The 12,246-nt window shown below is 46.9% G+C and overlaps 1 protein-coding gene and 1 long non-coding RNA gene across 3 annotated transcripts in view; one reads left to right on the plus strand and one right to left on the minus strand.

Moving 5' to 3' along the window:
- The window catches only part of LOC309526726, a 168,371-nt gene that overhangs the window by 142,087 nt on the left and 14,038 nt on the right, over positions 1 to 12,246 (plus strand). The window lies entirely within an intron of this gene.
- The window catches only part of TIMELESS (timeless circadian regulator), a 72,860-nt gene that overhangs the window by 21,582 nt on the left and 39,032 nt on the right, over positions 1 to 12,246 (minus strand). For both annotated transcript variants that reach the window (XM_082212378.1, XM_082212379.1), the window contains exons 15-22: positions 9,677 to 9,828; positions 8,445 to 8,542; positions 8,168 to 8,291; positions 7,144 to 7,345; positions 5,841 to 5,992; positions 5,164 to 5,249; positions 3,817 to 3,940; positions 1,909 to 1,991 (exon numbers count right to left, since the gene is read on the minus strand). In XM_082212378.1, coding sequence (XP_082068504.1) covers positions 1,909 to 1,991; positions 3,817 to 3,940; positions 5,164 to 5,249; positions 5,841 to 5,992; positions 7,144 to 7,345; positions 8,168 to 8,291; positions 8,445 to 8,542; positions 9,677 to 9,828 — 1,021 coding nt within the window. The remainder of the gene's footprint in view (positions 1 to 1,908; positions 1,992 to 3,816; positions 3,941 to 5,163; positions 5,250 to 5,840; positions 5,993 to 7,143; positions 7,346 to 8,167; positions 8,292 to 8,444; positions 8,543 to 9,676; positions 9,829 to 12,246) is intronic.

The raw sequence follows: 12,246 nt of genomic DNA on the forward strand, positions 1-12,246 counted from the left end.
TGTCCGCAGACAGTTTTTCCGGGTCATGTGGCCAGCATGACTAAGCTGCGTCTGGCACAACAGAAACCAGAGCAGTGCACGGAAACGCCGTTTACCTTCCCGTCGGAGTGCTACCCATTTATCTACTTGCACTTTTTGGTGTGCTTTCGAACTGCTAGGTTGGCAGGAGCTGGGACTGAGCAACGGGAGCTCACTCCGTTGTAGGGATTCGAACCGCCAACCTTCTGATCGGCAAGCCCAAGAGGCTCAGTGGTTTAGACCAGTGTTTCCCAACCGGTGTTCCGCGGCACACTAGTGTGCCGTGAGACATTGGCTGGTGTGCCGTGGGAGGGAGGCGGGCGAGTCGGGCGGTGAGAGGCGGCGGCGGCGAGGATCCGCGTCGAGCCGGGGGCGGCTCCACGGTGGTGGTGCCGAGCGGCGGGGCAAAAGGGAGGAGCGGCGCAAAAGGGAGGAGCGCGAGACAGCGGAGGAGGCCGGCATGTCCGGGCAGCAGCAGCAACAACAGCAGCAGCAACTCCCGGCAACGGCTCCTCAAGCCCCACCGCCGCCGCCCCCTCCTCCGCCCGCTATCGCCGCCACCACCACAACAGCCGCCGCCGCCTCAGTTGCCGCCGTCCCTCAGTCCCTTGCTCTGCTGCCTCCTCCCACCCCCAAAGCTTGGAGGTTCCCCGGCAAGGGGGAGGGAAAAAACTTTCACTTTCGTGCGTCCCTCCCGGCGTGACGCTGCGCACTGACGTCACGGGGCGGGGCTTTAATGGTGGTGTGCCGCGAGATTTTTTTTCAGTAAACAGGTGTGCCGTTGCCCAAAAAGTTTGGGAAACACTGGTTTAGACCACAGCGCCACCCGTGTCCCTTAAACGTACATATATTACTGCTTAAGTCAGAGCTTCCCAAACTTTTCACGTTGATGACATACTTTTTACATATGCATCATTTTGCGACACAGTAATTCCATTTTACTAGCAAACCAGAGGTTAAACTAACCGCTAGCTACCATATTTTTTGCTCTATAAGACACACCAGACCACAAGATGCACCTAGCTTTTGGAGGAGCAAAACAAGAAAAAAAATATTCTGAATCTCAGAAGCCAGAACAGCAAGAGGGATCGCTGCGCAGTGAAAGCAACAATCCCTCTTGCTGTTCTGGCTTCTGTCATAGCTGCACAGCCTGCATTCACTCCATAAGACGCACACACATTTCCCCTTACTTTTTTGGAGGGAAAAAGTGAGTCTTATAGAGCAAAAAATATGGTAACAGACACTATCATGTGACACGCTGCAGGCGTTTAATGTATGTATTTTTGTATTTTGCAACTTGTACTTTTGTGTTTAATGTCTGTATTTTTGTATTGTGTAATATGTATTTTGTGACTTTGTATTTTCTCTGTCTTTGTATTTTTTCTGCTTTTTTCTATTGTTAAAACCTAATAAAATATTTATTTTTAAAAAAGTGAGTCTTATAGAGCAAAAAATATGGTAACAGACACTATCATGTGACACACTGCAGGCCGATACACTAATGTGTCACAACACACCGTTTGGAAAGCTCTGGTTTAAGTGTTGCACATAATATTATCCTGGAGTTGGGGAGGGATGGGGGGAAAGCAGAGGTGGGTGAAGGGGGTTAATAACCCTGGTTATTGGAGGTTTGCTGGAAAAATAACCCCAGCACTGGAGCAAACTGGGCACCTAAGAAGTCTGTGCGTGTGGCTTTAAGGAGGAAGGAATTCCCATCATCAGTGGCCTTGCTGGCTGGGGCTGACGGGAGTTGCAGTCGGACAAAATATGGGAGGGCCACGGAGTCCCCCACCCCTGGCTTAGAAGGTATTAAGCTCCGCCCCCTCTACAAGAGCAGGCATCCCTTTTGTGGTTGCAAACTCAGGGCCCTCCAGCCAGGCAGACCCTCACCATCTGTGTCCCGGAACTCCTCAAAGAGGCGTTGAAGTTCCAGCTCCTGATCTTCTGTCCACAATGCAATGCGCGTCCCCTTCCTGTCGAAGAAAGCGTACAATAGCAACTATGGCACTCCCTGCCACGCCTCAACATTTCCCAGCAAGCAAGGGGGTGAAACTATAAGGTGCAGCAAGGAGAATAAGAAAGAAAAAGGACAAGGTTCTCCAGTAAGAAGCCTGCATGGACTGAATTACACGAGGGAAAAGGGCAGGACTGTGCAAATTCTGTAAAGTTGCACTGCACAAGATTTTATTTATATACCGTATTTTCCCGTGTATAAGACTAGGTTTCCCCCCCCTAAAAAATAATGTCCAAAATTAGGGGGCGTTTTATACACAGATAGCGCCGAGGATGGATTTTCTTAAATCTGAGTCCCCCAAAATAGGGGGCATCTTATACATGGGGGTGTCTTATAGACGGAAAAATACGGTACAGTGGCACCTCGGGTTACAGATGCTTCAGGTTACAGACTATTCAGCACATAAGCAAATGTGTTTCTTTGATGCTTTACACACGTCACAAAATACAGTACATTTTCACCATAAAATTTGCATTATCGGGAAGGACAATTCTGATATGCAGGTACAAATATTTAGGATGGGAACAACGCCACGGGATGCCCCAATTTGTTTCGCTTAAAACGTGAGTGAAGGACATTCAGATTGTGTGCCCTAAAAGAGATTATCTAAATGTTCAAGCGTATCATTATCTCGCAAAATAAAACCTGGCACTTAAAAGGGTGCAGCAGCTTTTCTAGAGGCTTCCACAGGCAGCCTCTGCATGCCGCCTAACAACTCAATGGAAAATCAATATTTGCTCTTTTTAAAAAATCACGATTTTTGTGTACAAGGGCTTAAAATTCTGCACCTACAACCAGAATCCACTAGGAATTATGGAAAGTGTTTGTGTTTGTGTGTGTGTGTGTGTGTGTGAGTGAGAGAGAGAGAGAGAGAGAGAGAGAGAGAGAGAGAGAGTGTGTGTGTGTCAGGTTTAAGGTGCTGGTTTTGACCTTTAAAGCCCTATGTGGCCTAGGACCCACATACCTACAGGACCGCCTCTCCTGGTATGCCCCATGGAGGACCTTAAGGTCCATAAATGACAACACTTTGGAGGTCGCAAGGTGGTTAGATTGGTCTCAACTAGGGCCAGGGCCTTTTCAGTACTGGCCCCGACTTGGTGGAAAGCTCTGTCACAAGAGCCTAGGGCCCTGCGGGACTTGACATCTTTCCGCAGGGCCTGCAAGACGGAGCTGTTCCGCCTGGCCTTTGGTTTGGACTCAGTCTGACCCTTATGTTTCCCTCCCCTTGTGGTTTTGATCTATGGGCTACTTTTAAAATGAGGCTGCATTTTAAATTGCATTTTAACCTGTATTTTAAATTGGTCCCCCCCCCCCATTACGTTTTTACTGTAATTTTACTGCTGTTAGCCATCCGGGCTGGGGAGGGCGGGGTATAAATAAAATTTATTATTATTATTATTATTATTATTATTATTATTATTAGTGAAGAGGCAAGCCACACTCTTTCCCTACAACTGTTATCGAGTGCCATAGCCCCGAGGCAGCCCATCAGAGAGAAGAAGAAGAGGAGATTGGATTTGATATCCCGCTTTATCACTACCCGAAGGAGTCTCAAAGTGGCTAACATTCCCCTTTCCCTTCCTCCCCCACAATAGACACTCTGAGAGGTGAGTGAGGCTGAGAGACTTCAAAGAAGTGTGACTTGCCCAAGGTCACCCAGCAGCTGCATGTGGAGGAGCAGAGACGCGAACCCGGTTCACCAGATTACGAGATTACCGCTCTTAACCACTACACCACACTGGCTCTCTCAGAGGAAGGTCACAGCCCTCTGAACAAAGACCTACCTCTCCCGAGGGAAATCTCGCAGGCTCTTTGCAAGCCCCAAGTGCACCAATCGCTTGGCCACCTGCTTGCGCGTCCAGTTGCGAGCGGTCAGGTGTGCAAGGATGTTGTTAAGGATATCTTCACCTGGTGTTGGAGAAGGGAAAAGGGGAGAGGCTCGGTGAAGAGGAAGACCAGGTTCTCCACCCTCATGCCAGAAAAATAAAGCAGCAAAAGCCTTTCCCCAATCAAGAAGTGGCCTACATACTTTACTCACCTGCCTGCTCACACCTGTAGCTTTGGCAGAAGCTTCCCTGCCTGTCTGGCTCGAGGGGAATTCTTACTTGCCATGGGCCGCTATTCTTCATTAGCCTTTTCAGATTTAGGATCTGCCACTCATCCCAAACTGAAATCATGGGGCCAGCTCAAAGTGCCTTCCCCACCCCCCCACCCCAAATTTGGGTCCAGAAGTCCTTTTTGTGGTAGAATTTAGCATTCAACCCTATCTACGTGGGGCTACCTTTGAAGGTGACCCGGAAACTACAACTAATCCAGAACGCAGCAGCTAGACTGGTGACTGGGAGCGGCTGCCGAGACCACATAACACCGGTCTTGAAAGACCTACACTGGCTCCCAGTACGTTTCTGAGCACAATTCAAGGTGTTGGTGCGGACCTTTAAAGCCCTAAACGGCCTCAGCCCAGTATACCTGAAGGAGCGTCTCCACCCCCATCGTTCAGCCCGGACACTGAGGTGCAGCGCCGAGGGCCTTTTGGCGGTTCCCTCGCTGCGAGAAGCCAAGTTACAGGGAACCAGGCAGAGGGCCTTCTCGGTAGTGGCGCCCTCCCTGTGGAACACCCTCCCACCAGATGTCAAAGAGGAAAATAACTACCAAACTTTTAGAAGACATCTGAAGGCAGCCCTGTGTAGGGAAGCTTTTAATGTTTGATGTATTACAGTATTTTAGTATTTTTTGGGAAGCCGCCCAGAGTGGCTTGGGAAGCCCAGCCAGACGGGCGGGGTATGTATGTATGTATAAATAAATAAACAAATAAATATACAAGTGGATATATACAATCTTGCTCTACAGTCATACCTCTTGGTACATTCGGTTCAGGTTACATCTTTCCATTTTGCGTCCCACGGCGAAACCCGGAAGTACCGGAAAGGGTTACTTCTGGGTTTCACCGCTTGCGCATGCGCAGACGTGCAAAAATGACATTACACGCATGCGCAAAGGCGGCAAATTGCAACCCACGCATGCCCAGACGCGGGTTGCATTCCTTTCAGGTTGCGAACGGGATTCGCAACCAGAGGTACCACTGTATTTAGATTGCAATGCTGTCTATGCACATCCATGTCATTTGGTACCTTCCACTTCCTTGTACTTGTGGAAAAGCCCCCTCAGCTCCTCCTCGTCTTCCTCAGTCCACTGAACAGCCTTGAGGGAGTTAGAGCTGTTTGGAGAAGGAGAGAGAATAAATACTTAAGATGGGAAGGTTGACGTGTGCTTTTGTGCTCCTGCCCCCCGCATAAAAAGAGATTTAACTTTAATTCTCCTTACTTCGTATTTGATGTGGAATAATTGTAAAAGTGAAGCTGGGATTGTTCAATTTCACGTGTGAATACCCACGTGCATCTGGAGGTCTGCTCACCAAAAGCACATGAGGGAAAGTGGGCAGAAGATGCCGGAAACTCTCCTGTCATTGCCATGATGTGGCAACCCTGCATGGAAGTCCTTGAATACTGTGTTACCTCCCTCTGCCCCTCAATTTAAAGGCAAAAAGGCCCCTCACTTGTTGTATGTCTTCAAAATGTGCTGCCGCCACTGCTTTGGGAAGGATTTTTATAGTTTTATATTGCATCGTACTGTAATTTTGACCTATGAGGTTTTTTCCTGTTCCATTGTCTGCTTTATACACATAGATATTTGTTGATCACCATCTCCACAAAACAAAAAAGGAATATATTGAGAGAGTGGCCACTCCTTTCTGGAAATGCCCCTTCAGAAACTTAAAAGTTACTGGAAAAATATTCCAGGAGCTCACGTTTCATCTTCCTCTGCCAAACCATAGCCTTCAGTCATCTCCCGAATCACGGCTGTGCTTTTCCAGAACAACAGCTCCACATAGGCCTTCTTGTTGCTGGCTGCAAGTGCAAAAAACTTGCCCACAATGTATTTGGCAAAGGTCACCAGCTCCTAGAGTTGGAGAGAAGTATTTATTTATTTTAAGTCTCAGGGCTCAGCAGTCACTGCTGCTCAGCGCTATGGGAATATTTCATGATTAAATAATAACAATAATAAAATAATAAAATTTTATTTATATCCCGCCCTCCCCAGCCAAAGCCGGGCTCAGAGCTGCTAACAACATTAAAATGATACAACATTCTAAAATTATTTCATTATAAAATCAATTCAAATCAGATTAATGGCAACCATTGGGCTAGAGTTCTGTGAGGATTGCCAAAGGAGGGGGTCAGACTGTGCCTTGGCCAAATGCCTGGTGGAACAGCTCTGTCTTGCAGGCCCTGCAGAAAGATGTCAAGTCCCACAGGGCCCTAGTCTCTTGTGACAGAGCGTTCCACCAGATCGGGGCCACGGCCGAAAAAGCCCTGGCTCTGGTTGAGGCCCGCCTAAACTCCGTGTGGCCTGGGATCTCCAAGATGTTTTTATTTGAAGACTGTAAGGTCCTCCGTGGGACATACCAGGAGAGGCGGTCCCGTAGGTATTTTAGATTTCCTTAATAATACTGCATACATAGGAGGAGGTAGGAGACATGTCAGATTCAAGCAGGCAGAAAAGGGCAATCTGCAGATTTGGGAATTGTCTTTTCTTTCTTCTTCTTCTTAGCATGCTTTATAAAACTTAAGCAACTTTTTTTTTTTTTTTAACTGACTCATGTCAGATTCCTTCCTTGGCAATTTGCCAAGGAAACAAACATTAATCCAAAAGGGCATTCCTGAGGATTCTCAAAAGATCATGTAAAAAGGCCCCTCCCTTTTCGACGTGCAGATAAAAGGGCTAGGCACTGCTAAAAAACAAAAGGGAGGAATCGAGTACACATAGTGCCTTAAAACATTCAAAACAATGTTCTCATTATTTCTTACAACAACCTTGCAAGAAGGCACCCTCTTGTGGGTAGAGAGGATGGAGACTGCTACAGTCATCTGGGTGGTAGAGGCACTGTTTGAATTTGCAATTTCCCCGTTCACAGATCAATCCACACATGCTTACCTGGGAGCAAAGTCCCCATGTGTTCAGTGGGGCTTGCTCCTTAGCAGGTGAATTTAGGATTGTAGCCTTCACGTTTCTGATGGTGCACAGGGCAACCCAGCTACCGTGAACCTCACCTTGTAAGCTGCAGCAGCAGGGTCACTCAACAGCCGGTTGAAGAGGCAGAAGACAGAAAGCTGGAAGAGTAGTGCCTCCATCTTGAGGTCGCAGGCGATGCGGTGCAACATTTTCACCACGCAGTGGTTAGTGTGGGCGCTGTTCTGCTGGTAGTTCTTGAAGAGCAGGATATAGGCCTTGACCACACTGGCACTGGCAAAGCTGCACACCGGGGTGTAGATATTAAACACGTTCAGCGTAAAGTAGGGTTACCAGACGTCCCCGGATTTGCAGATCTGTCCCGGGACAAATTCTGTCCCCGGAATGTTCCTAGATTTGCAAATCCATCCCCGGGAAACATGGCAGCGGCAACCTCAGCAGCCCGGTAGCGCAGTTGGCTCTGGCTGACTTCAGGCTGCTGACTGCCGCTGCCGAAGGGAAACCGGGGATGTCCAGCAGTACAGATCTCCTGCCCCCTTCCCCCTTTGTTTTGACAGATTGGGGGAGGCTCGGGAGCCGCAGGCGGGCAGCCATTGCCCAGTTTTTTTAAAAAAACCTCTGTGCATTTATGTTTCACAGGGTGTGAAAGAAGGGCTTTGCACCTTTATACAATATGCATGTGTGCTTAGTCCCAGGGTCTTTTGCCTCACCACCCCTCACTACTGACTCCCTGTTGCTACTCAGCTTTTTTTTAAAAAAAAAAGTGTCCCCAGATTCCAGATTCATTGAAAAAAATCTGGTAACCATAGCGTAAAGACCAGGGCGAGATATTTATAGTCAGGGCTGCTTGCACACTGCACCTCCACAGAAGCACAAAACGTGGTAATGGGCACAGAATTCGGCTTCCTAAAGTTCAGTCTCTCGTTCTTTTCGTTAAGTCAAGTTTCTAGCCCTTATGATGGATTGGGGGCGGGGGAAGGGTGTTAAAAAATGACATGGACAAGATTGCCAGAGGAAACAGCCTCAAGACATTTGAAACGCCCTGGGCACACAGAAGGATGGGGGGGGGAGAGCTCTTACAAAAAACAACAAACCCTGTTTTACCGCTTCATGTAATCCAGGAAATTGAATTCCTTTTCTGACACGTTTACAGACGCCAACTCTTCCTCAGCGACTTCCTCTTCTTCAGCTGCCTCCTCAGGTTCATCGATCTCGGGTGCTGTTTGTCCTGCGTGCATTTGAAGGGACGTGTCAAATGTAAGGACATTTGAGGATCCACCGTAAGGGAAGGCGGGACTTCCCTTGGGAAGATCCTTAGGAGCCCCCCCCTCCTGCTCCGTTGCTGTCCTTTCTACTTGACTCATGGAGAACGGACACTCACGAGGCAGGCTGGCGAAGAAGATTTGTCTCAGCAGCTCCGTCTCTTCATCTGGGCCAAGGGAGGACGACCCAAAAACATCTCCTTCTGGCCACACCTCCCTTACAGAATAGAAGGAAAGTGGGAGTTATTAGCTGTGTGCAACAGACAGGGCACAGTAGGGTTGATACTTCCTGCACTCCAACATCAAGAACTGGGTCAAAACCAAGTCCACATGCCCACACACCCCTTCAGCAACTACAGAATTGTGAACAAGGGTGATAATCCAGCAAACATCACTACAGTGGTACCTCGGGTTACATAGGCATCAGGTTACACACTCCGCTAACCCAGAAATAGTGCTTCAGGTTAAGAACTTTGCTTCAGGATAAGAACAGAAATTGGGCTCTGGCGGCGCAGCAGCAACAGGAGGCCCCATTAGCTAAAGTGGTGCTTCCGGTTAAGAACAGTTTCAGATTAAGAATGGACCTCTGGGACGAATTAAGTTCTTAACCCAAGGTACCACTGTACAGGAATCTCGGCTAAAGCATCCATGACAAATTGGCCACCCAACCATCTGCTTTAAAACCGTCAAGGAGGAGAGTCCATCACCTCTACTGGGAGTCTGTTCCACTGCGGAACAGCTCTTATTGGAATAATTCAAAACATCAAAACTAACAAACTGAAGTCTCTGAAAGTCCTTAAATAAATCACGGTGCCAGACTTTACCCAGCGGAGAGCAAGCTGTGAAGCTTTGTATAATCAGCCAATTAGTTCAACACTCGTAAGTAGAAAGATATAGATAGATATAATGAAAAATACTCTGGAACAGATTATGTAGTGAACAGTGATTACATAATCGCATGAGCACTGTTCCAGAGTATTTTTCATTATATCTACAGTGGTACCTCGGGTTAAGTATTTAATTCGTTCTGGAGGTCTGTTCTTAACCTGAAACTGTTCTTAACCTGAAGCACCACTTTACCTAATGGGGACTCCTGCTGCTGCTGTGCCGCCGGAGCACGATTTCTGTTCTCATCCTGAAGCAAAGTTCTTAACCCGATGTACTATTTCTGGGTTAGTGGAGTCTGTAACCTGAAGCGTATGTAACCCGAGGTACCACTGTATTTGCAAGGGGTTGGGCTAGATGGCCCTTGGGCCTCTTCCAAATCTATTATTGTAGCTCCTCTGATTCATCAATAGTCCTTCACAGACTATTAAGGACACGGATACATTCCTTGAAGCCACTTCCTTACCTTGCTGACCGCAAGAGGGACAGAGCTTCAGGTGCCTGGCCAGCCAGTAGACTGTCCTGGATCCGTACCATGGCCTCAGCTCGCTGCTCCTCCAGTGGAATTTCCGATGCAGCATCGAAAGGGACAGCGTCCTCCGGGAGAGGCTCAGGACCCTGACAGCAAGAAAGAGATGCAGGAAAACAACCTTTGTGTAAAAAAACCCAGCAGCTTTTCTTTTGGGAATTATAGGGACAGAACTACCTAAATCAGATTAAAATAATTTAACAGATTGCATGTTAAACTGTACAAGTATAAAGATAAAAATATATAGCAAGAAATTGAAATATACAAAACGCTTGCATCACGTTCTTGTAGCACAGGGGTCAGCAAACTTTCTCAGCTGTGGGCCGGTCCACCGTCCCTCAGACCATGTGGTGGGCCGGACTATACAGTGGTGCCCCGCAAGACGGAAAACTCGCTAGACGAAAGAGTTTTCCGTTTTGGAGGTGCTTCGCAAAACGAATTTCCTATGGGCTTGCTTCGCAAGACGACAATGTCTTGCGAGTTCCTGCGGGTTTTCCCCCCCCTTCCCCCCTTTTTCTAAGCCGCTAAGCCGCTTATCAGCTGATCCGATCAGCAGATAAGCCGCTAAAAGCCGCTAATAGCGCTAATCCGTCAACGGGCTTGCTTCGCAAGACGAAAAAACCGCTAGATGAAGAGAATCACAGAACGGATTCTTTTCGTCTTGCGAGGCACCACTGTATTTTGAAAAAAAAAAAATGAACGAATTCCTATGAACCACAAATAACCCAGAGATACACTTTAAACAAAAGCACACATTCTACTCATGTAAAAACAACAGGCAGGCCCCACAAATAACTCAGAGATGCATTTTAAATAAAAGGACACTTTCTACTCATGTGAAAACGCGCTGATTCCTGGACCATCCGTGGGCTGGACTGAGAAGGCGACTGGGCCGCACCTGGCCCCCGGGCTTTAGTTTGCCTACCCCTGACATAAATTGTACAGAAATTTATATATGTACATAACTACAGCATCAAGAATGTTATTTGCCCCAAAATGGAAAGAAGAAGTCTTAACGAAAGAAGAATGGATACAAAAACTTATGGAATAGGCAGAAATGGCGAAACTAACTGGAAGGATAAGAAATCTTGATAACAAACTTTTTATAAAAGAATGGAAATGGTTTATTCAATATTTACAGACAAACTGCAAACAAATAAAAACAATGGCAGTATTACTGTAGTAACCTAAAGTTTCGTAAGAGTGTATTAAATGAGCAAAATAAATGAATTTGGATATGCAGAATATATTAAAGAATAAATTCAAGGAACTGCAGAAAGAGGGGGAAGGAAGTCAAGCTTTGAAATGTTAAAATGATTGTACAATTAATGAAATGTATAAACCTGAAAAGTTTAGGTTTATAAATAAATTTTTAAAAAAGAAAAAGAAAGAAAGATGCCAGATGTATTCCCAACAAGGGAAGATTAATAAAGTAAGTAAACTTTCAAAGAGGAAGGATTGAATGCAGATTCACACTAAGGTTTTTCTGCCACACGCACTGGAGAGTTCTGTTCGACCAGGGCGGAATTCTTTTGCCCGTCAAATGATAGGAACATTTTTCATTTTAATGCGTTTCCAGATTGCAAGCCTGCCTGCATTTCCAAACACATGCTTTTTATCAATTCTTCTGAAAGGAGGCTGTGGCGCCATCTCAAAATAGGGCTAGAGGACTTACAAAACCAGCTCAACATTTGGAAAGTTAGCAACCCTACCCCCTACTGGCTTCCAGAAGGAACTGCATGAATGATGGCTGAGAAAATTCAGTGCACTATTGCACTACTATCATCAGTTTTCACACCTCTCGAGAACAATTTAGCAAGATGCAAAAGCGAAACTGAAAAACAAGTGTTACCAAACCACTGTTGGCAGCTGAACATTCACAGACCAATAGCCAGACTTCACACAACTAGAAAATATGATCACTACACTAGGCAGTACTATCAGAGCCAGAGTGGTGTAAGGCAACCGTGAGCCAGTCACCTTCTCTCTCCCCCCAACATACCTCACAGGGTTGTTGGTAAGAAGAAGAAGAAGAGTTTGGATTTGATATCCCACCTTTCACTCCCTTTAAGGAGTCTCAAAGCGGCTAACATTCTCCTTTCCCTTTCTCCCCCACAACAAACACTCTGTGAGGTGAGTGGGGCCGAGAGACCTCAAAGAAGTGTGACTGGCCCAAGGTCACCCAGCAGCTGCATGTGGAGGAGCGGAGACGCGAACCCGGTTCCCCAGATTACGAGTCTACCGCTCTTGACCACTACACCACACTGGCTGAAAAGGGTGGGGGACCATGCATGCCACCTTGAGCTTCTTGCAGCAAAAGTTGGATACAAATGTAGTATGTAATAAATAGAATTTTCCAACTGGAACACAGACAATTTACTTCCTTTTGCAAAATATTAGGGACGTGGGTGGTTCTGTGGGTTAAACCACAGAGCCTAGGACTTGCCGATCAGAAGGTCAGCGGTTCGAATCCCCGTGACGGGGTGAGCTCCTATTGCTGAGTCCCT

The sequence above is a fragment of the Podarcis vaucheri genome, assembly GCF_965113315.1.
Source record: "Podarcis vaucheri genome assembly, chromosome: 2".
In the NCBI taxonomy this organism is placed as follows: Eukaryota; Metazoa; Chordata; class Lepidosauria; order Squamata; family Lacertidae; genus Podarcis; species Podarcis vaucheri.